A 26,780-nucleotide genomic window follows, 5' to 3' on the forward strand; every position below is an offset into this window, starting at 1 on the left:
GGTGTCAAGAATACCTGGATTCAAGAGACATATTCTAGCTACTGACAATGTGCAAATTACATAAGCTATAGAAGAGGGAAGAATATGCTCAACCTGAAACCATAGGACCCAGGGTCAAATCTCAACTCCAACACTACTTGTATGAAGTTGGTCAAAACTCCCTTGATCTCGTTCCTAAATTGCAAAATGACAGGACTAGACTAAGTGACCTTGGTGATCCCTTCTATTTATGATCTAAGTTTCAGGAAAGTTATGCTACACTGGTAGATGGAGTTTCTATAATGGGAATTTCTTAATGAAATCATTGGCATGAGTCCCCTTCCCTCAAAAACAAACAAAAAAAAGCATAGATATGTTATATAAACAAAAACAAATAATACAAGTTGTATTAGAGTTACAATAGTTAGTTTTAACAGGTTACTTACTCCAAGATTACCACTACCAAGAGTTCTAGGTTCCCTCCTTACAAAACTGGTTTACAAAGCTCTTAACCCTCATCACTTATTTGTCCTTGACTTATTTTCTTCCAGTCTCACCTCATTTGGTTCATGCCACATAGTGGCATTGTTACTACTGTCAGCTATAATTATTATGAGCAATATAATTATAATAAAAATGTAATAATAAATTGTTGTTCAGTGCTTTAACCAAACTCAATTAATTACTATCTGTTCTCTGAACTTACCCTCCAATCTTGGTCCTCCAGTTGGTATCTATTGACCAATTCTTTCTCCTTCAAAACCAAATCAGATTTCACCTCTTCCAGGAAGTCTACCTTCATCCCATTAGTCAGAAACTTCACTAAACATTTTGCATATTGTGGTTCATATAAGTTAGGGATATGTCTCATCTCTTAATCTAATACTTTGTCTTGAACGGAGTAAGCACTTTGTGACTGCCATATGTCTATTTAATTCTACCAAACCAAGTAACTATTTTGATATCTACTTATGTCAACCTATCTCTTTACTTTGAATTACAACACCTAATTTAATTATCATGAAAACCCCAAGAGATAGGAAAATATGAGTCTTATTCCAGTTTTAAAAATAACCTAGGAATTCAAGTAACTGGCCCAAAATCACAACTAATAGGGGGGCAGAAGCAAGACCCCAACTCTTCCAGCTCCCCATTCAGTGTCCTATCCCTGAATCCCAGGCTTCTCATATAATTCAATAAATACTTCTATCAATTCAATAAATACTTACTAAACACGTACAGTATTTATAGAACAATGTAGCAACATTTTACCTCTCAGTTCCAAGAATTTTAGTCCTATTTTCCAAGACAACATTGATTTCTATCTTACAATCTAGTATTTCCTACTCCACTCAAAATCTTGTACTGAACTTTCAAAACACTTATATTCCAAAGAAATAAATATCATGTCATGATTATAAATCATTAGTCATCAAACCACTATTACTGTCTTTAAAATATGTTTACTTTAATAAATGAATACTTTAAAATATAAAAAGCAAAAAAAAAAAAATTATTAAATTACCCATTAATCAAGTGAGATTTTTACAGTTGATGCTTTTACTGGATTAAGTAAAAAAATTGTTTTCTCTGCAATATAGTGCATCTCCTTTATTTTCCCATTGTTTCACCAGCACAAATAGGAGAGAAGCAGAAACAGCCAAATAGAAAAACAAGATAGAAGAGAAATGTGTCTGCTAACAACAAAGCTTCTGTCCTAGCTGGAGGTCAGAGAGAAAAACTAACAACTCTCCTCAGGAAACATTTTTCTGACGTAACATTTAGGAATGATCTTTGCTATTCTGGCAAGTTTTTAGTGACCAACATAAATCATTGTGGGAAATAGACATACTTCAGTAATGGTAGAAAATGAATAAACATATTCAAATAAACTACATTTTCATTAAAACAGGTTTCTAAATACCCTGTGCACTTTTTAAATTTTTATTTATTTATTTGCAAAGCACATGCATGAGTAATGATTCCAACACTGACCCTTGCAAAATCTTTTGTTCCAAATTTTCCCCTCCTTCCCCCCACCCTCTCTCCTAGCTGGCAGGGAGTCCAATACATTTTAAATATGTTGAAATACATGTTAAATCTTATACACACACATTTATATAGTTATCTTGCTACACAAGAAAAATCAGATCAAGAAGGAAGGAAATGAAAAACTGAGAAAGAAAACAAAATGCAAGCAAATAACAGAGTCAGAATGTTATGTTGTGTTCTACACTCTGTTCCTATGTTTCTCTCTCTGGGTGTAGATGGCTCTCTTCATCACTGAACAAGTAGAACTGGTTTGAATGCTCTCATTGTTGAAGACAGCCACATCCATCAGAATTGATCATTGTATAATCTTGTTGCTATATATAACGATCTCCTGGTTCTGCTCATTTCACTTAGTATCAGTAGGTCTCTCCAGACCTCTCTGAAATCATCCTGCTGGTCGTTTCTTACAGAACAATAATATTCCATAGCATTCATATACCATAATTTATTAAGCCATTTTCCAACTGATGAGCATCCACTCAGTTTCCAGTTTCTGGCCACTATAAAGAAGGCTGCCACAAATATTTTCCTATGCACTTTTAAAATTTATTTTTGATAACAGTATGTCAGAATCATTGGTTTCCTTTATAATTTACATTTTATTTTATGCATTAAAAGGTGTCCTTAAGATTCACAAAACTGTCAGAGGAGCCCAGGAGATATTACAGGTCAAGAAAACCTCCTTTAAAAGGAGTAGATTAGATTTTTAAGTCTTAGTTTCCTCCCTTTCATAAGTAAGTATTTTTTTTAAAAAGTAAAACTCTTTTTGGTTTAATAACAAAAATTCTAAGAGATGGCAAGCAGAGGGCACTAAAGTTCCAATGCTACTAAGGAAGAAAGTTGTCTGACAAAAAAAGACAACAAACTTTCAACTTGTAAGTAATAATGCTAATTTTCTAGCATCAGAACCAAAATAAGTCAACAAATTAACTTTCATGACAGAATGAAAATCATTTCATTTCCTTAAAAATAAGAATATTTACCTTTTGGTAAATGGTTATGCCATATATCCTGAACCGATTTTTTTAAAATCCAGTTCGAAATCCAGATAAACAAGTTGAAAGAGTTGAAGGTCCAAGAGTTACACACATAAAAAGAGAAAGTCTAGACTTGGGTAAGTTCAGAAACTTAATGACAGGAAAGCATTTTTAATGTTAGAAACAACTTTTTTAAATGACTACAAACCAAAATGGTTAATAAAATCATTTAAACTAACTTGGTAATTTTTTCATCCTTAAATCTGTCTCCTCTTTCCTTTTTCTTTTCTTCTTATATGGTCATAACTAGGAAATATTCTGCTCTTCTGTTTCTACTCTTTTTTATTATATATTAGCCTTTCAGTGTTTTCTTCCTGCTTGTTCATTATAAGCACAGCATTTTCATTCTTCCACTTAACTTAACTTACCGTAGTGTTTCAAGTAGGATGTGTGGATTCTGAATAGAGAATGAACATACCACAAGTAAATGGATTCACTTGTATTTGTTTCACTATAGATGAAGATTCCTTAAGTATATTTCAAAAGATCTGGGTGGCCCAACAGAACCAGATGAAGTAAATAGGCCAGATATAGGATCTGCTTTCATTAAATTATCAATAATAGGAGAACCTATTCAAACTACTTAATAAACATTTATAGTCTAGTAGGTGCCCAACACTGTGCTAAGCTCTGGAAATACCGTGTTTTCCCGATAATAAGACAATGTCTTTTTTTTTTTTTTTTTTGGGACAGAAAAACCCCAGAGGGCTTATTTTCAGGGGAGGGCTTATTTTAATGAACATTGACAGCAATTTTAATAAACAGGTAAATGTGAACAAAAAAAGTACCTTTATTCAATAATGATCATGTCATCTTCTTCAACAACATCGTCGTAAGTCACACCCTGAATTCCGTCCTGGATGTCTTGCGCTTCTATTTCATTCAGAAGAAGTGGGCCCAATCTGTCATGTCCAGCAATATAGCTCTCTTTAAATGAACATGTCTTGTCCAGGTAACCTGCTCGTAGTGCCTTGGCAACACAGCTGTCAGTAATTTTATCCCATGACTTCTTCTTCACCCAAGTCACGACTTCTTGCAGACAGGGCTTCACAAAGTTTCCACGCTGATTTCTTTCCATTCTATTTTCAATGTAGTCCTTGACTTCCATGCGCAAATGCTCCTTGAATGGCTTGTTTATTGCAATATCAAGGGTCTGGAGATAGACAGTCATTCCTGCAGGAATCATTACTTGATCTATTCTTCTCTCTGTAAGGAAGTTCTTCATTTCTTTAGTGTGGTGAGTGCTGGCTGAGTTCTTCTTTTATCCTCCATCATGCCCCTTTTATCCTCCATCATACCCCCTCACTCCCGCTTACATACCGCGTTTTTATGTTGTCCTGCCTCAGCTCTCCTCCGAGGCACTGCTCTCAATGGCGCCAGCAAGCAAATCACTGGGGAAGAACAGGATGACAGCTTGGAGCGCGGCATGTGTTTCACCGGGGGTGGGGGAGGAACGGTGCATACAGAGGGTACTGTAATGTAGCGTGCAGCACAGGGGATCACCTTCACTACAGCAGCAATCTCAACAGGGCTTTATTTTCGAGGGAGGACTTATTTTAGAGGAATCTTACACAGTAAGGGGAGGGCTTATTTTCGGGATAGGTCTTATTATCGGGGAAACACGGTACAAACAGACAAAGATAGTCCCTGCCTTCAATGAGTTAATAAATAGATAAGGGAGAAAAAACACAAACACACACACACAAACACACACACACACACCGTGCACGCGCACGTGCACAACAAGATAAACAGAACATAAATAAGAGAAGGTAGTAGAATTAGAGAGGATAAGGCTTTCCATAAAAGACTGCATTTTAGTTATAAGCAGAGGAATGAGGGAGAATATTCCAAGTATAAAAGAGCCAGGGAAAATGCCCATAGCCTGGAGGCCTGGGTCACTAGAATGAAGAACAGTACTTGTTTGGAATGGTAAAAGTCTTTAATATTTGATCCTGGAGACATAGGCAATCAATGGAATTTATTGGATAAAAGAATGACTTGCACTTTGTAGTTAAATAGAGGATGCATCAGAGTGAAGGAAAATTGGGGAAAACTTGAAGCAGGCTGACTCACCAATAGGCTGCAGCAATCCTCAAGGTGTGAGACAAGGAAGGTCTGTATTAGAGTAATGGCAGGAAACGCCATGGGAGGGAAGATTGACAGGATGTGTGTGTGTGTGTGTGTGTGTGTGTGTGTGTGTGTGTGTCCATCCCTCTCCTCCCTCCTCCTCTCCCTTTCCCCCTCTTTCCCTCTCTGTTTCTCTCTCACATAAAGAGACACAAACACATACAGAGACACAGACAGACACACACATACATCCTCAAGCTACATAGAGGATAAATAGGAGAAGAAAGCTATAGACTTAAAGGGGATTGGGTAAGGCTTGCCATAAAAGACATAAAAGGCATTTTTGATTGGGACTAAAATAATAGGAAAGGCAAGAGATGGAGAGGGTGAGGAAGAAAAGCTAATGGCATATTCCAATATGCAGAATTCTCTATTGCAATCAATTTACTAAAATGTTTCCTCTCTAGTTACTAGCATATACAAAAACCTTATCTACTCGAATTTCTAACCTGAGTCCACATAAAAAGTTTAATTTTGTTCAGACCTTTTCATCTCTGTTTCTTCAAATGTGTTAGAAAAGTCGATAACTCCTTGAAAAACCTGCGTGGAAAAGATTTTTAAAAACACAAATAGCATATGAAGGCCATAAAATCCAATGAACAAAAACATGTTGGTTAAAAAAAAAAAAAAAAAAAAACTTGGTCTTACTAGAGAACATAGATTTAGAGGTACAAGGAAACTTGGGGTCTAGGTGAATGAATCCCTGAAAAGCGACAGGTCTCACAGATAATTAATAAAGTACAGAGCTGGGATTTGGACTTAGGAATCCTAAAGCAAAGAATAAAGTCTCAGAAAATTGAATCACATTCCTTTTATATATCAAGGAAGGACTCTAGCTATATATAAAAGAAAGTATGTAGGAAACTAATGAGAGTAAAAGGTTTTTTTGTCCAAAAAATCTTCAGGGGGATCCCTTAAAAAGGTAACAGAAGGAAGAGGAATAAATATTATATTCAGTAGAATAATATTGTAGTGACCAAAAAAATCTTCAAGTAATTCCAAAGGCTTTAATTAACAATAAATGAAAAATTAAAGAAGCTCAATCTTTGATTTGCAAGGGTGTGGGATAATGCCAAATTTGAAGAATTTAAAACCATATATTTGGTTTTAGATATTTATGCAACAAGTTTCTTAATGTTACTAAATCATGCCTGTACTAATGAGTCAGAAACAAAGACTAATTTCTGTCACTTACTGGCAATGAGACTTTAGGCAACTTAATTTTTCTGGGCCTGATTCTTCATCTGTAAAAGAGCCGAATGAAAAGTTCTTTAAGGTTCCTTTCCACACTTACATTCTATAGTTCTAAATAAGTAAAAGTGCTTTGCAGTACAGTAAAGGAGCATTCAAAGATCTAACAAAAGTTACTATCTACAAAAGATAGTAAGTGGAAATGAGAAGTGTTTCTCTAGTTTTACAAAAGAAATAATAAAAATAAAAAAAATCTTGCCATCATGATGTAAAACCTTAGCAGAGAGAGACAGCTCCCTTAAACTTCTTTCTAGCAAATTAAAAGCACATGGTTCAAAAGTGACCTTATTCTCTCCCATATTTATAGTTTGTGAAGGGTGAGGACATAGGAGACTTGGTGTTCAATAAAAAACCAGTGCGGGATAAAGAAATACCTTGTTACAGGATCAGTCACAAGAACTTGTCTTGCTAATTTCTTACAATAACAACTCAAGCTTGTGCTATTTATAAGGTATTTTCTTCTTTGCAAGGTAGGCAGTGTAAAGGCTAATATTCTCATTTTTCAGTTGAGGAAAATAAGGATGATACCTGTAGCAACTACTGCACAGTACTATCTAAGGACTGAATGAGATAATGTGCATAAAATACTTAGCAAACCATAAAGCATCACATAAAAGTAAACAAGGAAAACACAAAGTCAGAATTTCAGATTTCAGTGGTCTTCCTGGCACAGAAACATTGTCCAATCATGTGTTGACAAAAGTAAACTCTTCATACGCCTTATAAATGATTATCCAATCTTTCTTCAAAACAAAACAAAACCTCTGAAGATATTAAAAGATGAAAGGGAAGCAACCACTCTTGAGACAATCATATCAATTTTTGGAAGGGAAATCCCCCTTACACCAAAGGTAAATCATTAGTTTTACATTCTGGGACTTCCTCCATTCCATTCTCACCTACTACTACTAGTCTTTTCTTCTGCAGGTTATGCAGGTGCAATTATAACTGGTCCTTCTGGCATAAATATCCTAGCTAACCAACTCTGGAGGCCAAATATGAAGACTCACATCCTTTCTTCAAAAAATTATGCCCCACAAAGTGAAATCCTTCATCACATTAACTTTTTAGACAACCATATAAAAACTTAGGTCTTTTCCAGTGAAGCCAATTTTTGCACAGGAATAGAAATTTACTCTTATTCCAATTAAATTTCATCTTATTAGACAGAGCCTAAGATCTAGTCAGTCAAACCTTTTTGTTTAGTAGAAACTACTTTTGTCATGCAAATTTCATATCATCTGTAAATCTGATAAGGATAGCATTTTTGTCTTTACCAAAGGGAAACTGTTAGTGACTTAGGCTATAAAGAAAAAGTTTGGAACATTAACTATGGAGAACACTAATAGAACTGGGATAAAATTAAATTAAAAATCAATTGGGGAAAAATTCAAAAAACAAAAACTTGCCTTATGTCAATGAGGACCCAGTTAATATTAGGTAACAGACAATGAGAATAATATCCTAGGTACTTCCTTTGTAAGCTATTGCAAAGATCACCCAGGTTAAATTGTAAAGTACTTAGAAAACCTTGAAATTCTGACAGAGGTTAGTTTTGACTTACATAAAATTTACTAGCTAAAACGCTCCTCATTTGATACTTGGAACCCTACAAAATAAATGAAAATGAAATCTATTATTATTTCACAGATTAATAATTAAGAGAAGCAACCTGACCAAAGTCATATAAAATGCTAGGGTAAAATGACATGAACTCAAATTCTAATTTCAAGTATAAATTGCCTTTCTGGATTTGCTATCGGCAAGTCGGCAAGAAACTTGTAAACAAAGTAGGAAACAGTTGGGATATTACAGGAAGAGAAGGCAGGCTTGCATTCACAAAGTCATTGTCTCTCTTCTCCACTTTCAAGAATACTGTGGTTGTATATATATACACACATACATACACACACACACACACATATATATATATGTGTCTGCCCTTTCCTAACTTTATGATCACAAGTCATTTAGCTTTTTTTAATCTTTTTCCTCATCTATAATTTAAAAATAGGAAAAATGTTCCATACGTACACCACCACATTCTAAATTTTGATCTTATGTCAAAAACAAAGCCATAAACTTTTGTAAAAGATACAACCCAATATGAATGTTATGCAATATTATTGTTCTATAAGAAATGACCAGGATGAATACAGAGAAGCTTGGAGACATACATGAACTGATGCTAAATAAAATGAGCAGAACCAGATCATTATACACTTCAACAACAATACTGTATGAGGATCAATTCTGATGGACGTGGCTCTCTTCAACAATGAGAGGATCCAAATAAGTTCCAACTGATCAGTAATGAACAGAACCAGCTACACTAGAGAAAGAACACTGGGAATTGAGTATGGACCACAGCATAACATTTCCACTCCGTTATTATTTGCTTGTATTTTCGTTTTTTCTTTTTCTCAGGTTATTTCTAACTTCTTTCTAAATCCAATCTTTCTTGTGCAACAAGATTAACTGTATAAATATATATACGTATACTGTATTTAACATATACTTTAACATATTTAACATGTATAGAAATACCTGCCATCTAGGGGAGGAGGTGGAGAGGAGGGGAAAAATTGAAACACAAATTTTTGCAAGGATCAGTGTTGAAAAATTACCCATACGTATGTTTTGTATATAAAAAGCTATTTTTAAAAAAGATACAACTCAAATAAATTAACTTTTATTTAATTTTTTTATATTTATTTTTTGTTTCTATTTTTATATTTATTTATCATATTTTTATTACATATATGTATTATTTGTCATAAGCTTAACATTAATGTAAAAACAAAAATGTTTTCACAATATCAGAATTTGTTATCTAATTTCTTATTACTGATCATAAGTGGGCAATTAATGATCCAAAATGTTATATTCATTTAATGTAGAAGGAAACGACAGCCCTAAAAGATCCTAAGTTGGTAGAATGAAATTAACCCAAATTCCTTCTCACCTCACTTCCAATTAAGTTGTATAGCTAAAAGTGACAGTGGCTAGTTCAGTTTTCCATTAGACAAATGTGGAAAAATGTAAACTACTAGATTGTTATATGAAAAGGAATCTGATGAACGAGGAAACAAACTTTATTTAGTAACAAAGTTTAAACAAGATGTTGATCCATCCATGCATTCCCCTTCTATTCAGTTTAAGCTTAAATTTTTTTTTGAAATTGAACTAGTCTATTTTTAAATTTTTCTCTTGAAAATTTGTGATGAAATTACTTCATTTTTCAAGAATGCAGACAGAACAACACCCTCATCTTCTGTGGCAACTAGGAAGCATCTTGCACAGTGTTACAATTGCTCAGAAAGACCTAAATTCAAATTCTGCCTTAGACAGTAGCTGTGTGACCCTAGATAATTCACTTAAACTCATCTTCAATTTCCTCACTTAAAAAAGGAAGCTTAAAACACCTATCTCACAAAGTTACTATGAAGATTAAATAACATATGTGAAGTTTTTTGCCAACCTTTAAGTCTAATATAAATGTTAGTTGTTATTTTTCTTCTTCCACTCTTCTTTCACTAGTATTTATCAAATGTCTTAGTTTCAGTCATGGTAGTATGCCCTTCCTAGCTCACTAAACTTCTCCAAACCAGAATTTTTTTCCCTCCAGTATTCTAAATGTCCTAACAGTTAAACCAATGAAGTGGAAAAATGAATGCCATATCCTCCCCAGTGTATCTCAGCGGATTTTCACTTGCATCTGGATTGATAACACCTTGTTGATAGAGAACTGTGGACAGAGAGAAGTAGATTTTAAACCAAAGCTTTCTGACAACTAGAGCAATCTAATAATGGAACAAGATGTCCAACAGTATTAGGCTGTAGCACCGAGCCCCAATAGCTCAAGTAGGGACTAGTCTTCAAGGTTCTAGTCCCAGGTTTGCCATTCACTCTGTAACCAGAAAGCATTTTAGTCTATGAACCCGATCAGCAATAAGCAAAGGTTTGAACAGATGGTCTAACTCTAACATCGTGACTCATTTTGTGATTGAACATTAGCTGGTAGGTGAATTTAGATGACCATGATAATTATAGGATTCTTGAAGTAAGAAATTTCTGTTACAAGATGAACTTCCAGAACAAATGTCTCTCCAAGAAGTCTTATTTTACTAAAAGATTCCAAGGCCTCGGAAAGGAACTCACTTATAATAAATAGTTTTTTTCCTATTTTAATAACTTACAATATATATGCATAAGTGCTTTTTCAGCATTGACAACTGCAAAACCTTTTGTTCCAATTTTTCCCCTCCTTCCCCCCACCATCTCCTCCCCAAGACAGCAGATGGACCAATACATGTTAAATATATAATCAATAGTTTAAAAGAACTTGTATTATCTTTGGAGAATTTGTAGTAATAGAACTTTATAAAAATTACAAAGGCAATTTGGAATAAGTTCATATCAGTTCATGTATCCCAAAGTATTGGGTTCATGGCTGAGTTATAATTTTAACCAATTCAAATTGTTTTTACTGTATAATTTGATTACTGAATAGACGACTGAATCTAATTTGATCCTGATTTAATCAAATCACATCAAAACAAATATCTGAGTACTTAATATGCATAACATACTGTTTAGGACTATAAAATAGCCATTATTTAAGACAAGGTCTTTTTTTTTTTTAAAGATGTTATCCTTCATTTATCTTTCCTTGATTTACAGATAATCATATCCCTTTGGAAGATGCTCATAATCATTTAAAGATCATCACAGTAAATGATGCTGAGGCTGGAAAGCACTGGTGTGACAATGAAGTCAGAGCACTGATAAATATATGGTCAGATGAAAAAATAAGGCAGATGCTGGAAGGGGCAACAAGAAACAAAGAAATATTTGAGGAAATTGCTAGAAGGCTAATGAAGTTTGGAATAGACAGAGACTGGAAGCAGTGTCGTACAAAATACAAAAATTTAAAATATGAATATAGAGTATTACAAAAGAAAACTAATCGCCTTATTGATAACCCTAAAAGGAAAATGAGGTTTTACGAAGAAATCGATTGCATCCTAAGGCAACAGACCCTCGGAACACACAGCTGGAAAAATAACTCTAGTCTTATATCAGGTACTAAAATGTTGATGACTCATCTTTGTTGTGGTCTTCTGAGTATCTACTTTGTTTTCTTATCTTAAGAAGGAATAAATTAGATACTTGCAAATGTTATTTCACATTTTAAAAAGATACGATAATTAGTTGTGAATTTATTTATCAAATCAACTCATTTGAATCAATCTTATTCCCTAACCTTTTTCCAAGACCTGTTCGAAAGTAGCATATTTGTCCCTGGCCCTAGTTTACTTCTTGAGGAAATATATGAAACTAAATGACAAAATCAGACAACAGGAAATGACAGACCCCACTGGTGCCTAAAGTTAACTGTACAGTACAAAACGTACCATCAGCTTTCAGAGTCTGTATTCAAATACACTAAAAGTAGAAACAAAATTTCAACTACCAGAAAAGGATGAAAAATGAAGGCTAACTAGTAGCAAAATGAATTTTGGTTTGTTTTTCCATGGGTTCACAATGGTATTAACTGAGTTTCTAATAGTATCAAATGTCCTCAATGACCCGTCTTACCTCATTGAAGCAATTTATCTCAATATTTTCTATCCTTCTCCCTTTGGTGCCCTAGTACTCCCTCTACACCCCTTTTATGTAAGTAAATGTCTTTTATCATTACAGAATGCCATAGTGCATGCGCGTGTGTGTGCAGATGTGTATTATGTATAAGCATGTGTGTGTATACACAAATATATATATATATACCACACACACAATATATATGATATACATTTCACATATGCACACATATACAAGTGAGACTATTTTGAGACAGTCTTTCAGTAAGGGTTACCCCTCAAAAACCATGGCTCCAGAAGCCCAATCCTTCATTTGCATGAAATCATTCAATCAGTAAAAAGAAAAAATACTTTTGAGGAACGACAAGGTGAAACACAGAGACAGACATCAAGAAAGAGAGACACGATATGAGAACAGAAATAAGAGGGAAATATAGTTAGCAATAGTAATTTTGAAAACAATTTTGAAACAAATTTCTCAAATGAAGGCCTTATTTCTCAAACTCATAGGGAACGGAGTCAAATTTATAGAAAAATAAGCTTGAAGACAAGTGTTCTGAATCATCTGTCACATATCACTTATTCTTCCTCTCTTCCTTTTCTCCACCCTGCTTTTCTTTTTAAAGAATCATTTGAAGGTCATGCCATGAATGCAGGATCTTTGAACAAGAGAAAGGCACATGAAGATGGTAAGACCTTTAGAAATACCAATTTTTAGTATATGTTTTAAATTCAAATACAGCAGTTTCCAATGTTTTTGTCTTTTATAACTAAGATGCTTATTTAGATCCTTAAAAAACTAGACTGAATATATTGTTTCCAAGCTTGAAGAGCAGTGGATACTGCTGAGAAATACTCATTAAGAATGAGAGTAATGTCTATAATGAGAACTTTTCCAAAAGACAAATAATTTTCTTTAAGATGCACACCATCAATATAACATAATTAGAAATAAAATGAGATGATACCAGGATGATAATAATCACTGAGGTCTGAAGAAAAATCACAAGCTAAGCAGTTTAAAGTCTACTAGACTTGCTATTTTTAAAAATGCGAACCATAAAGGCTTAATCCTCAAAACAAATACCTCTAATTCCTTGAATATAAACACTTCTTCAGGATGAGGGAAAGATCTACAGATTTAGAGAGGAACAACAGTAGAAATGAATATAAGAGAAATAATTGCATTCTAATGAATGGAGGCCAATAGCCAAAAATCTAAACATGAATGGCAATAACTCTTCCTCCACAAAATCAGGATCTTATATGAAACAGATCCAGACCAACTATGGTGACCTGTATGCCATCTATTTTCCAGAAGTGAGACATTTGTCTTTAAACCCACTCTCTAATATTTTAAACTATGCTGCTTCTCAAGATGGCCATCTTTCCACTTCATAGGGATCTTGTGACATTCAAAAAACCTTTAGTGTTACATATAAAACTTCACTCTATATCATTAGTACACCCCACAGAAGATCAGGAGTTTATATTTAATGAACATGAGAGAACAATTTTTTACAGATTACATTTTCAATCCAACAGCCTGACTATAACAAAGAATTACTCTAATTAACCAATATATCCTTAAACGTCCCTACAAAGTGTTTTCGGAGGATGTTATAGTATACAATTTCTTGAAAGATACATCCAAAGATGTAATATTGAGAACTATGGTTATTGTTATCAAATCAAATCAAAATATCAATGAAAAATCAAAAAGGGATTTTTAATTTGGTCACTGTGGGTAATTCATAATTGTCAGAGATCACTCTCTCTACAACTTAATGGATGGCTTTCAAAAGCTGCTATCTATAGGCAAATAAATGTCCTCTTGCAATCAAGGCTTTTGAAGGTTAGCCAAGTTGTCCTGAAACAATGTCTATGCTGCCATTCATTAGACCTGGAATTGAAGTCTTTCATCTTAGTGTAATGTCCAGAGCTTGAAGCCTCCAGAAACAGGCTAAGAGAGCACAAAACTACCTCCCACTCAATATGTGGATTAGAGGACAACATTAGCAGAACAACAGTGTTAAGGAAGGCATAAAATGACCATGTGATGAGCAAATTCAAGAAGGATTCCTTCCGAAAGACAAGGAAATTATCTTCCCATCTCCAAAAAATATGGCATGGAATTTTGAATCCCACAATATTAAGAATTATCTTTCTGTCTACATATGACATAGTATAGAATTTTGAACCCCAGAATATTAAGAACTATCTTTAAAAAAGATTCAAGCACACACAAGAAATTATGCTATCAATCCAAAGAGGAAAACCAAAATGGTAAAAAGAAAATTAGGAGATATAGTTGCATGGCCAAATCATTAAGCTAATCCACCAGTACATAAAACTTGAATATTAAGTGCAGAAGGGCAATAAGCTGGGCCCACAAGTAAATAGGAGAGTGAAAGTGGGTAGTGACATTTGGACAACTGTTCAAATCTAAAACGCCAAGCTGCTTTCCAATTATACATCAATAGTTCTTTAATGCCAGTGGTCTTGCTTTATTATATGGCTATAATACATGCTATACTCGAAAATTCCGAGTTACTCAAAGGGATAGATTATAGCACATTACCAATTAATAACTCGAATAAAGAAATAAGAAGACTGCTATTATCCAAAAAGCTGTTGGAAAAAGAAGACAAACCAGTTCTACAGCAAATTTTATTTCTAAGGAATGGTAAAACAACCATAGAATCAGTGGAACATTTGCCAAGTCCTTTGTGGATGATTTATGAGGAAAATCTGTACAGAATAAGAAACAGATGAACTGTTAAGAGATATACCAATATTAATGACAAGTATCAACATTGATGGACCTATTATATTCACATAACTTTAACAGGAATATATTGAGTTAGAGTCAAATAGAGGCCACAAATTGTGGAAGATCCTTCTGAACTATTTCTTTCTATACTGGCTATGTATCATAATGCACTTGGAAGAACACAATTCTTTAATGAAATAGGGAAGCAAGATCATAATCCATAATACAGAATTATTCAAAAATCATTCCAAAAGGCACATTTAATCAACCCCATAGCCATACTCATGCATTTCCCTTAAATCTGGCTCTAGGACACTAACTGTCAGGAGCCAACTGGAAGGCAAAGGTAAGGTAAGGTACTCCTTACCAGAAAAGATCCCCCTAGGGATGACTAAGAGACAAAGGGAGGAAAGGAGAAAGGGAGGAAAGGAGGGAGGAAGTCTGAAAAATTTTAGAGTAAAAAGATTTTGAAATATAATATTAAAAACAAAAAAAGATTTCTAGAACCAAAAAAAATCTGATTACAGAGACCATCTGTTTTAAGATACTAAAAATGTGCCCATACACTTAGACTATAAATTATATAGGTAAAGTACTTAGTTAGCCTTAAAGAGTTATATATAAAAAATGCAGGATTTGTTTGTTTTGTCCAAACCTATGGCTTCAATGGTTTAGGAAATTTTGGCTAAGTAAAACTTCTCCCAGTAGAGATCATTGTTTATGGTACAATTTATAAGCCACATATTGTTAAGCAATCACTGAGAAGTTAAAAGCCTTGTCCAGACTCATACATACATAGAACTTGAATCTAGTATCAGTTCTCTACTACTGGGTCCCTCAGTGCTATGAAAATGTACATTTCCAACAATCCTTTCTCTGGCCTCCCTTAGAACTAGTAGTACTCTTAATTTCTTGATTTCTAATCAAATAAATACAGACCAGGACATAAACATTTATTAATATCAAGAGGATCCCAACTCTATAAATATTTACCAGCCTTGGGTTCAGATCAGTTCTGACACTTTAGCCAGGAAGAAACCTTTGTCAAATCAGTTTAACTCTTTAGGCTTCATCCACTAATCTGTAAAACAAGGAGATTTGGACTACAAGGGTATCAGACTCAATTAGAAATATTTATTGACTCAGAAAACCACAATTAACATTATCTATGGTGTACAGTACTTTTATTTATTTTGTTAGATGTTTCCCAATTACATTTTAATCTGATTTTGCAGGTTTCAAAGGGCCATGAATTAGATACTTCTGGACTAGATTCCAATTCTAACATTTTATGATTCTAGATCTTCCACTCTCTTGTAGTAAATACAATATGTTCTGCCTTTAGAACTGGTCCCTCTGCCTCTAAAAAGGAGTACTTCTGACACCACTGGCCATGAGTTCCACCTTACATCAAAACAAAAAGATTCTACACTCCATCTTTGCGGACAGGAAACAAAGCACATCCAGCTACTACAGTCAGCCAGTCAGGTAAGCTTCTTAAATTTTCATCACATGGAGAATTATCAGGGCATAATTTATCAGACTGTGCAATTGTTATCAATCTTCCCATAGTAGTCTATTACTTATCAGATGTCAGTGAGATTCATACTCTAAAGAATATGGTATCTTATACTATACTTAAAGATATTAATTTCTAAAATGAGAAATGAACCTTTCCTCAAATATATTTTGGTGCTATCAAACCATTTCTGTAATACTGTATTCAGTTCTAGGCACCATATTTCATGAAGGAGATTAACAAGCTGGAGCATCTGCAGATGAGTGATCAAAATAGCAAGGACTAAAGATTATGTCATCAAAAGATCAGTTGAGGGAACTGGAGATATTTAACTTAGAGAAGTTAAAAAATTTAAGACAGAATATCACAACTGTATTCTATTTAGGGTCTAAGATGTAGAAAAGATCAGAGTTGTTCATTTGATCACAGAAAGTAGAACTATGAGCAATAAGCAAAAACTTCAAAGGCAAATTTAGGCTTAACTTAAAGGAAGCATTCCTAAGACTCATAACTATCTGCAAGGGAAAGGGATTTTTCTAGATGTGTCCTCAATGGAAGTCTTCAAAGAGAAAGTGGATACTGGTAGAGATGCTATAGAGAGTCTCCTGTATCATTAGGGATGGGATTAGATGGATTTAAGATTCTGTGACAGTGAATTAACCAATTTAAAAATTGCTGCTCAGCTAAAGATAGATTTTTTGAACTCAGGTCTATAGAGTAGGTTATGGTAATTAAATTAACACCAATGCAGTCATTTCCAAATTCTGGCTCCCTAATCTGAGGAACCATGATGGTTTTAAACAGCCAAGAACAGCTTTATGTCCTGAACAATAGAATTCCCTCTTCCCCAAAAGGTAGAAATTCTAAACTTCAGTAAATAATAAATCCAGTAACTTGCTTACTTGCAGAATCTAAAACCATTATATGAAACAAATCTGTGAAATCAAATAACTCCTTCTATAGAATGAATCAGGAAGCAATTGGTAAGTACCTATACGGAAAGCTTTTTAACAGGTATTAGAGACACAGACAAAATTCAAGCAAACCATACTCTAAAAAAGTTTTAGATTCTATTAGGGGAGATTTCATAGACACACAGAAATGAATACAAAATCAATAAATACAAGGCAATTTGGAGGAGGAGAAAGTAATAGGAGTGTCAGGAAAACCTTCATTTAGAAGGGGCCATTTATTCTGAAAAACTTGATCTGATGTTTGGCAAAAAACCTGGAAGAGGTCTGGGGAGAGGAAAATCTACTTTGTTACAAATCTCTTTGCACAACATGATATAAGGGGATGTTCTACAGCACTATGTAAAAAATAAAACCCTGTTAGAAAAAGGACACCTCTTTTATATTGTAAACTATTAGTGTAAAGCTTCCTTTGACAAGAAGCCAAACTAGCCAACAAATCTGCAAGTGGACAGAATGTCTGCTAAAAATAAGTGCTAATAAATGGTCCTACCATGGATTAAGTAACCAAGAGCAAGCTCCATTTGCTTGTATATGAATTTTCCTTATTACAATGATTAATTCTGGAGCTCTCCCTGAATAATGAGGTTTCAAATTCAGGGACAGAGTTCTTGATTCCTGAATTCAGCTGACTAGAACATGCCCAAAATAAGAAATCCAAGACAGAACCAAGTATACTATGAAAGCTTTGGTAATTTTACCCTTCACTTCCCTTACTTTACAAAGGAAATAAGCAGTCAAACCTTTAGGGTTGGGTGGGGTTTTTTTGTTTGTTTGTTTTTTGCCACATATAATGAAATAAGAACCTTCAGAACAATCTGAAAGGATTTGCCTAACTTTACAGAAAGAGACAAAAATCAACTTGTTGACATGCATGAGCCTCACTTGTGAAGTGAGTGGAGCAGAAAGGTCTGAGTTTCAGAAAGTACCTTGTTAGAGAGGAGGGGGTTAAATCTCTAGTCCAATCAGATTCAGTTCTCCAAAAGAGAGAGCACCACTCCTCTAAATACCCTTGTTGGGTCAGGTTAACAGACTTTACAAGTTAATGGTTCTCTATTTTCTCTTTGGAATTCATAAAGAAGCAATTCATTTCCAGTAATCCAAGTATTCACCCCAGGTCCAAATTTTAAAAATCTAGTTTCATCTTGTTCTAGGCTAGTATATAATGGAATCACATTTGTATTTCCTGTTGGTTTTGCAACTAATTCTCCATTTGGCAAAGACTTCTTTTCAATATAAAAGCCAATAGCTGAAAGTAAGGCTTTGTAATAAGCTGTGGCTATCAAACCACCTGTGATCAAGTTTTCCCAGGATGTAATTAAACAATTAGTGGATACAGATTTTTTTTTCTTAAGAATAAAGTTTTACTAAGTTCTCAGGCACATTAACAGATCCAGTAATGAAGTGGAAGAAAGAATGGTCAAAGGGAAGGTGCTTTGTGCAGCTGATTCAACCTTTATTTACCCACTAGTGGGCAATGAGTTCAAAAGCAAAGCTTTTATTGTCCTTTCATAAACATTCTTGTTAACTGCTCCAAGTATCCAGTCTCCCAAATGTAAATAGTAACTGTAATATTCTTCTCTAAAATATAATGTTCTCTGGGAGCATATTTCTTGGGGGTTTAAGTCCAAACACTTTATTGTCTTCTTCAAAGCCTTATCTCCTTCACTTAGGGCTCGGCTAGTTTTTCTTACAGGCTTCTGTAGTCTTGGTTCCGAAAGCTTAAGCTGCCTTCTCTGGCTTGTGAATCTCCTGAATCCTGTGAATCCTGGCTGAGGGTCCCAGAGCTTCTAGTGAGCTTGTTGTCCTTTCTGGCCCTGACAGCTCCTCCTTAGATGTTCCACACTGAGTATACACCAATCATTATATCACTAGGAAGCCATTATTTGTTGTAGGATTAAATCAGTGATAAAGTAGATTTAACCATTATCTCCTCAGTTCCACTTAGTACCATGTTTCAAGTTCTGGCCCATAACATCTATCTCCTTGTAGGATCAGATCAATCATACTGAACCATGCTAAATTAGATAATTGTCTCTATCAATTCCACTATCTTAGTACCTTGTAAGAATCCTAACAGATAACCCTTTAGTTAGCACTTTTCTAAAATGGATATTGTAGAACCATTTTGTGATTATGACAATAGGATTCAATAGATTTCCCCTTCCAAAATTGCCAATTAATACCAACTTTGGGAAAGTGAAGGGAAAAGAAAGCTTTTAACTTAACTCCTTCCCTTTTGAAATGACACTTAGGAAGGAGGAAGACGAATTTTATTCAATTTTAGCCACAAAGCTAACATTAAACAGCAAATTCAAGGTCAATTCAGTCCTGCACTCAGAACACAAAACACAAGAAAAGGATTCTGAACATGTTTTGTTTTTCCAGTAGGTGGCCAGCCAGGTGCTGATGGTATTATTTACTACTTATATCCAAAACTTACTTTAGTATTACTAAACTCAAAAGATAATTGATCTTAGTATGATCCAATTCAAAGTTTAGTCAAAGCCAGTTTTTCGTAGTGACTCTACTAAACCATATATCTGCCTTTCTGAAGGAGTGAGAGATACTCAGTCATTCAGTAGCAAGGAACAGAAAAAAAACCCGACTTTTTTTAAGCACAAAAAGGAAGAGACAGAAACGAGTAACTTGTTTTGTTAATTTAAGTTAATTAAGTTAATACAAGTAATGCCTTTGCAAGTAAGCTATTAATGGTATGTTGCCTTAGAGAAATTATGTAACACTTTTTAATGACAAATCCAAGTCTTCACTGCTACCTCAAAGGAAAAATCTACCTTAACACTCTTTAGCATTCGGGATAAATCCGGCGGCGAGGTAGGAGCCCTGATTCATCCACGTCTGAATGGGACCACTACTAGCCGCAACTCGTACGTAAACAGCGGCAGCCTGAAACGCTTCAGCCGAGATTCAAACCCAAGTTTCCTGACCGCGAGAGGAACAGGTCACAGAGCCTTTTACTCTCCGATCACTGCCGGGCTAGCGCAGAGCCTCCAGTGTCTGGGGAGAGCAGACCCTGGGGAGGAGTGCACACCCCTGGAGCAGAGTGAGTTCGGAGTCCCGGGGACTGCAGGCCGGCCGGGGGAAAGCGCGAGATATTCGCCTGCCTTGGAGCGGTTAGCTAATACCCATCATCGGATGCTTTTAACCTCAATCGGAAGGGGGCTGCTAGGCTACTCTCCAGTTTCGTACGTTCCCACTCACACACCTCCGGGAGTGACCTGCAGGCTCGTGGCCTCCAGGGAGCCCACTCCGGGAAGCCTACGAGTCCCGAGGGGTGGGATCACGAGAACGGCTCCAAGGACTCCTAGACAGGCTGGGAAGCCATGCTCGCAGGCAGGTGGATTCGGTGCAAGTTGGGCCCCGGAGGAGAGACTGGGAGTCCCCGCGGAGCCGACACCCGAGCTCAGGGCCCCCCGCGACGGGAGGCGGGTACTTGAGCACGCGGTGATCCACGCTGTCCCAGCCGCGGGGCGCAGAGTCCTCCTCTTTCTTCCCTTCCAACCCCCCCCCCCAACCCGGAGATGAGGGGACAAGGAGCCCTGCCCAGGGGGGAACAAGCAGACGGTTTCAACCCAAGACACCCCCACCGGTGAACGTTTCCTCGATCCAAGGTGAAGCCGCACTTTCGCACGGATGCCTACCGGTGCTGAAGCCCCACGAGCCCTAGTGTGATCACATGGGGCACATCCAGCTGCGTGGGCCACTCTCCCGAAGCGATGCAGCCGAACACGCCGCACTCCTCGCGGATGCCGCTCTCCTCCAGCTCCATCCCACCGCCAAAAAGCACGTGGCCGTGGCCGGGGCCGCGGCCCCGCGTGAACCCGCCGGCCTCGCCGCTTCGCTCGCTCCCGGGGATTTCCCTCTCTCCGGCGGCGGCACGTGGCTCCCGCTAGGCAGGGCGCGTGGCTCCCGGCCCCCTTCCGCTAGAGCTCGCGCCGGGTCCGTCTCGCGCCAACTCCACCCGAGCCCGAGGCGGCTTTTCACTAGACTAGCGGGAGAAGAATCACACGGGCGGCAGGGGCGGGGCCGAGGCAAGGAGGTGGGGCCAGCCTGATTGCGCTCCCCCGGGACAACCCAGCATGGGGCATCCCGACTCTCTAACTTTCGCCTGTGCCCTCCTCTTCTCTCCTCCCAGCCCCAAACAAACCCAGACTAGAACTTCCCCTGACCCGGGGGCTCGCGGAGTGGGAGGGGGCGCGCGTGTGGCTCTAGTGGAGGAGCTGGCACTTTCCTTTTCCGGAAAAGCGACACTACGTAGTGACGGACGTGAAGGAGGGAGGAAGAGAAGGTGGGGGTGCCAGGGGGGTCGAGGTGCAGGTTCTCGCTCCTGCGCGTGCGCGGCGGGAAGCTGCCGGCGATCTTTTAGCCCTCACGTCTCTCCGGGGCGGGACTCGCCTCTTTCTGGTCCTAAGTAATCTCGTTCGGGTTGGCGGGAGAGCGAGCACGTGGAGGCTAAGGCGGAGCTTCCGCTGCTACCAGGCCCGCCCATCTCGTAAGCCCAGCAGCCCGCTATCCCTAACCTCGTCTTTCATCCTCTCCCCAGGTTCCTGCAGTACTCCCGTTAGCCACCTCCTTAACTACAGAAATGGCGACGGCCGAAGGTGAGTGACCCCCGCTGGGGCTGTGTCCACCTTTGGTTAGACCCGGGAGAAGAGGAGAGCGTGCTGCACTCGGGAGGGGAAGGCATGGAGGGGAGGAGTGATGGCGTCCGCGCGCACCTAGCACGTGGTCTAACCCAGAGACTGGGGAAGACCGAGCTCCCCCCTCCACCCCGGCGCTTTTGGGGAGAGGGGGGCGGATTGCAGAGTCCTGCCCCTACGGTGCGCGCGGACTGCTGGCCATGGCTCCCACTCGTGCAGGGTGCACTGGCCGCATCGGGGGGAGACAGCGGGCAGAGACTACTGGGGAGGGGGCAGGCGCCCAATGGAAAGGGAGGAAGCTAGGACGGCGTCGTGAACCAGACTGTGCCAGCCAGAACTTTATGCTCATTTACAGCCGGGCTGTTTGCGAGTTTGTTTTGTTTCCATTCCGGTTTGTTTCCCGTCAGTGCATCCGAGATCTCAAAAGTTCGAAACCCCACTTCTGCGTAAGCTCAGCTCTAAGCCCTGGGGGTGACGCTAAGAGAGTCATGTTGCTGCACTCCCCCTTTTGAGAGGGCTGGGAATCCGAAACCTAAAACTTAATCATTTGGAGACATCCGCTATATGATCGGTGCCGAATGCTGACCCCTGGACTCTGACTCCAACGAGAAACTCCTTGGCTTCTAAGGGAGAGAGGGCTGTCTGCTCTCAGGGACACCTGCTCTATAACGAGAGGGGATCCGTAATTTACCAAGACAATGCCAGTCGATTGTTCTCAACAATGAGTCAACCTAGAAACGCGATACATTGTATCTTCCTCCAACTTGGGGTAGGAACTAGGCCGGAGTCCAGAGCTTCTTAAACTTTTTCTACTCGCCACCTCCTTTCTCCCAAGAAATTTTTACGTGACCCTGGAGATATGTGTGTTTATCTATAAAATATATATTATCTGTATATAAAATAGGTATGAAAACACAACATGTGTTGATAATAAATCATAATTTTGCCACCCCCACATTCAGTTACCTGGCTTCGGGCAAGGTTCCGAAAAACAATTTAGTTTAAGATGCTGCGCTTTGATTTACATTTGGATTTCTTTAGTGACTCAGGAGCCTGCAGAACAGAGCCTGTGGACTCCTTTTCAGAATAATGTTTTTAAATGCGTAAAGCAAAATCCAGAGACAAAGGAAAATAGATTAAATATTTTTTTAATCTCATCACGGTAAGAATTCTTGCCAAGTCTTGGAAAAAGTCAATTTTTTATATTGGCTTTAAAGAATATTTATAAGACTGGAAAAGGTTCTATGTAGATTAAAGAACAATATAAATTAAAGAATCTGCCTCAGTTTAATCTTAGTGGTTTGCTTTTTTTCTCTTAACCCTCATATACCTAACTTGGCATCCCTTGGTCCATTACTACTAAAAAGGAGTGATAGGGTTAATTCATTTTGGTAATGTGGATCTGTTTGCTTGTGTCGCACTCTACGTGTTGCCTTAATTTATTTAGAGAGGATTGTCAGTTGCCTAGGTCTAAAACCTCAAGAATCTAATTCTCCACAAGAAAATTGGAACCTGGAAAATTTGAGACACGGTGCCCAGATTAATCCTAGGGTGTGTACTTAAAGTTGGAAAACCTAAAGCTGTAGATGTGTGACTTTAGACTAGTCATTTCTCAGGTAAAGCTTGAAACATCCATCTATTATAGAATTGTTCTCAGGAAACTACTTTGCTATACAAAATAATATAGAAATCATTATGCTAATAGGAATAATTATTAACCTTTGCAATACATCATCTTAAGTTTCCAGTAAGAAGTATAACTTCCAGAAGTGAATCAAAATATCCATTGGCCGCTCAGTGAAGTATTGTCCAAAGTGCTACGCGCAATGTTCCACATCTGCCTCAGTCACTTAGTAGCTGCAGAATCCATGCACAATTATTTAATTTCTCTGACCCTATTTCTTCTTTCAAATGAAGAGCAAGCATTCATCAAATATCTGCTATGTTCAAAGCACTCTTAATCATTACAACAGCCCGAAGAAATAACCACTATTATTATCCCTTTTACAGTTTGGGAAATGAGCCGAATAAGGTTAAGTGATTTGCTGGGTATCCTCTGGAAGTGACTGAGGCTGGATTGGAACTATGATATTGCTCTGTTCTTATTCTTCTGTCCTTGTCTGGGTAGAGCCAGAGAGGAAGCCTCATCTTGTTAATTTCCCTCTGCAACTTCTCACTTTGTGTTTGAGCATGGCTCATCTTTCACTTGATCCTGTCCTTCTCAGGATCCACTTTGGTTTTGGGACATTTCATACCCCACTTGTGCTCCCTGTGGACCTTTGTGACCTAAGTTCCCCGAAATTCTTAAAGGAGGTTGTTTATTTTCCTTCAGTAGCTCTATTTGGTTTCCACTCTCATGTTTTAACCAGGATGAGCTTTAAGTCTAGACTTCTTTATTATGATTGACTCCATTGTTAACACCTAACACTTGCATTCCCTCAGTCATCTCTTCCCTCTGACTAGAGGACTGGAGGGTTAGAGCCCTCCTCATTTGCATCCCCAACACTTAGCATAGTATGTGCTTTGGTTTTGAGGATTGGGTACTGTAGTGTTCTTTTTCTTCTTTAAAATATAATATAAAGGTTCTCTCTGGGGGAGATCAAGTTTCTCAGGGAGGTTTTCTGGAGACAGCCTTAGTATCAGTTCAGATCAATAATTACCACAAATGCAGCCAGCTGGTAAAAATACAAATGTGTATTTCTCCTTCCAAAATAGCCCGGTTAGTTGAGGCCTATCTCTCTGCTTGGTTCCAAGAGCTCTTGCAGCTTTGTCCTTTGCTTCTGCCTCTGCTTTCTTCAGCCACCAGCCAGCCAAGTGGAAAATGGAATGGATCGATCTTGCCTCAGAGGGAGAGCTTCTGGTGTAATTTAGCTCAAATCTGACCGAGAGCCTCTGTCTCTTATATGTGAGAGAGAGGAATTGTGGGATACGAGAGAGAGGGATTATGGGTTTTCTCCCATAGTGCTCTCTGGCCCTAAGAGCTTCAAGGGAGGTGTGAATTCACAAAGTTACACCCATACTTGTGAATTCCGATGAGTAAAGATGTAAACACAAGCATTGTATCAATTAGTTCTACTTAGTACCTTGTTTCAGGTTCTGGCCCAAAACATCTCCTTGTAAGATTAGATCAATAATCTATCAACTCTAATGAGTTAGCAGTTTGTAAAGATTCCAACAGGGTACAGAGTAGGAAGAGAACTGAGAAAAGAAATTGATTTTACACTAGGGGTCATCTCCCTATGACCCCAATAATCCCATTCATGTTGAATTGTGTGAACATGAAAATGCTAGATTATCAAATTAAGGTGAGGGAGAAAGGAGCAAGCTATTTAAATTGCAGTCAGGTATGTGAGGGAGGTTTTGGTTATTAAACTTTACATTGATTATGAAAAAATCCTATATTAACCTGTGTCCTTGGCAGACCCATTCATTGGTTCCTATTGTACTGTTTGGAACAGACAACAAAAATCATCTTTCATCATCAACATCTGATTAACAAATAAACACACCCTTAGTCCTCAGGGTTTTTGGACTAAAATGGTCTAAAAATGGATATGTCGAGCCCCACCTCTTTGGAGAGGTATTTTTACCCGATATACATGTTTCCAGCATTTTTGTTTTGCTTTTTATATAATGTTATGCTGATTTTTTTTCCTTTAATTTTTTAAATACTGTTTTATAGGAGAGGGAAGGAAACTGGGTCAAACTATAGGAAAAAATAGAAGACATCAATTAAAAACTTGTTTGTTTTTTATAAAGAGATGCTTTGGGTTACCAAAAAAATTCTTTTAAATAGAAACTTTTCCAGATCTAATAACCGAAAGAAAAAAAAAAAAATCAAGCCAAACTGCTTTTTGTAGTTGAATTGGATAGGAAGATAACGCACTTCTGAATTTAATTATGTAATTTGCATTTGTATATTTAAAACAGCTCTTGAGGTCAGTGATGTAATGGGAACACATTACAGAAATAAATCAAATCTACAAATGGTTATTGTAAAATATTTTTAGCTTGGAGAAAATTTCCAGGAGTTGGTAAGTATTTGAAGTGAAAAATAAAGAATAATCAGCAGGAAAGAGATGGTCGGCATCTTTTTAAAATTTGGAGCTCTGTAAAAAGCAACAAATGATTACCACTATAGATCATGTGATGAGAAATCATATGCTTGAAAGCTACTGCTCAGTTCAAGTATTTATCTGGAACAAATTTTCCCAATGAATGGGGAAATTAATAAATTTTTAAAATTAATCAGGAGATGATTGGTTCCATATATAAATTCATTCCTTCCATATTTCTGCCAGTTTCATACCAATTCTGTTCTCTTCCAGTGGCTGTGTTAAAGTGAATTTTTGGCTGTTCTAGAACACATTTTTGTATTTATTGCCTTGTCATTATCTCTAGAGTTCAGAATTTGTGTAGAGATTTGGTATTTTTTTCTGTGCTTGTAAATTAAATAATTTAGGCAACATAATCCACAGAAGAACAAAGTTTAGCAGATCTTACCAATACAGAAAGATTTTAAATACTGACCCAGAAAACAACATTTTTTCTGCAGTGTACAAACCAGTCTGAATATGGGGATGCTTATTTCTAAGAAAATTGATTTTTTTGGTGATGGGTTTAAAAAAAACAACAAAATCTACTATGGCTTAGAGGAATTCTGATCAGCCTTAAAAACAGGGAATAGGTGTCATGTATCCTTTAAGATGTTCAAATTAATTTCTTACTTCATATAAGCTACTGTAAATTAATTGAAATAGTTTTGTTCTTATATCTTGCTATTTTTAAAAATTCCTTATTGTAT

General features: G+C 37.2%; 2 protein-coding genes across 2 annotated transcripts in view; one reads left to right on the plus strand and one right to left on the minus strand.

Annotated features, from left to right (window-relative positions):
* PPAT (phosphoribosyl pyrophosphate amidotransferase) overlaps positions 1-21,619 on the minus strand; it is a 50,801-nt gene extending 29,182 nt beyond the window's left edge. The window contains exon 1 of the mRNA XM_051967047.1: positions 20,978-21,619. Coding sequence (XP_051823007.1) covers positions 20,978-21,105 — 128 coding nt within the window. The 5' untranslated portion in view covers positions 21,106-21,619. The remainder of the gene's footprint in view (positions 1-20,977) is intronic.
* Positions 1-26,780, plus strand: part of PAICS (phosphoribosylaminoimidazole carboxylase and phosphoribosylaminoimidazolesuccinocarboxamide synthase) — a 47,863-nt gene that overhangs the window by 11,191 nt on the left and 9,892 nt on the right. Inside the window, 4 exon segments of the mRNA XM_051967045.1 lie at positions 11,133-11,534; positions 12,679-12,741; positions 16,171-16,313; positions 21,880-21,937. Coding sequence (XP_051823005.1) covers positions 11,133-11,534; positions 12,679-12,741; positions 16,171-16,313; positions 21,880-21,937 — 666 coding nt within the window.

Source organism: Antechinus flavipes, chromosome 6 (genome assembly GCF_016432865.1).
Source record: "Antechinus flavipes isolate AdamAnt ecotype Samford, QLD, Australia chromosome 6, AdamAnt_v2, whole genome shotgun sequence".
Lineage (NCBI taxonomy): Eukaryota > Metazoa > Chordata > Mammalia > Dasyuromorphia > Dasyuridae > Antechinus > Antechinus flavipes.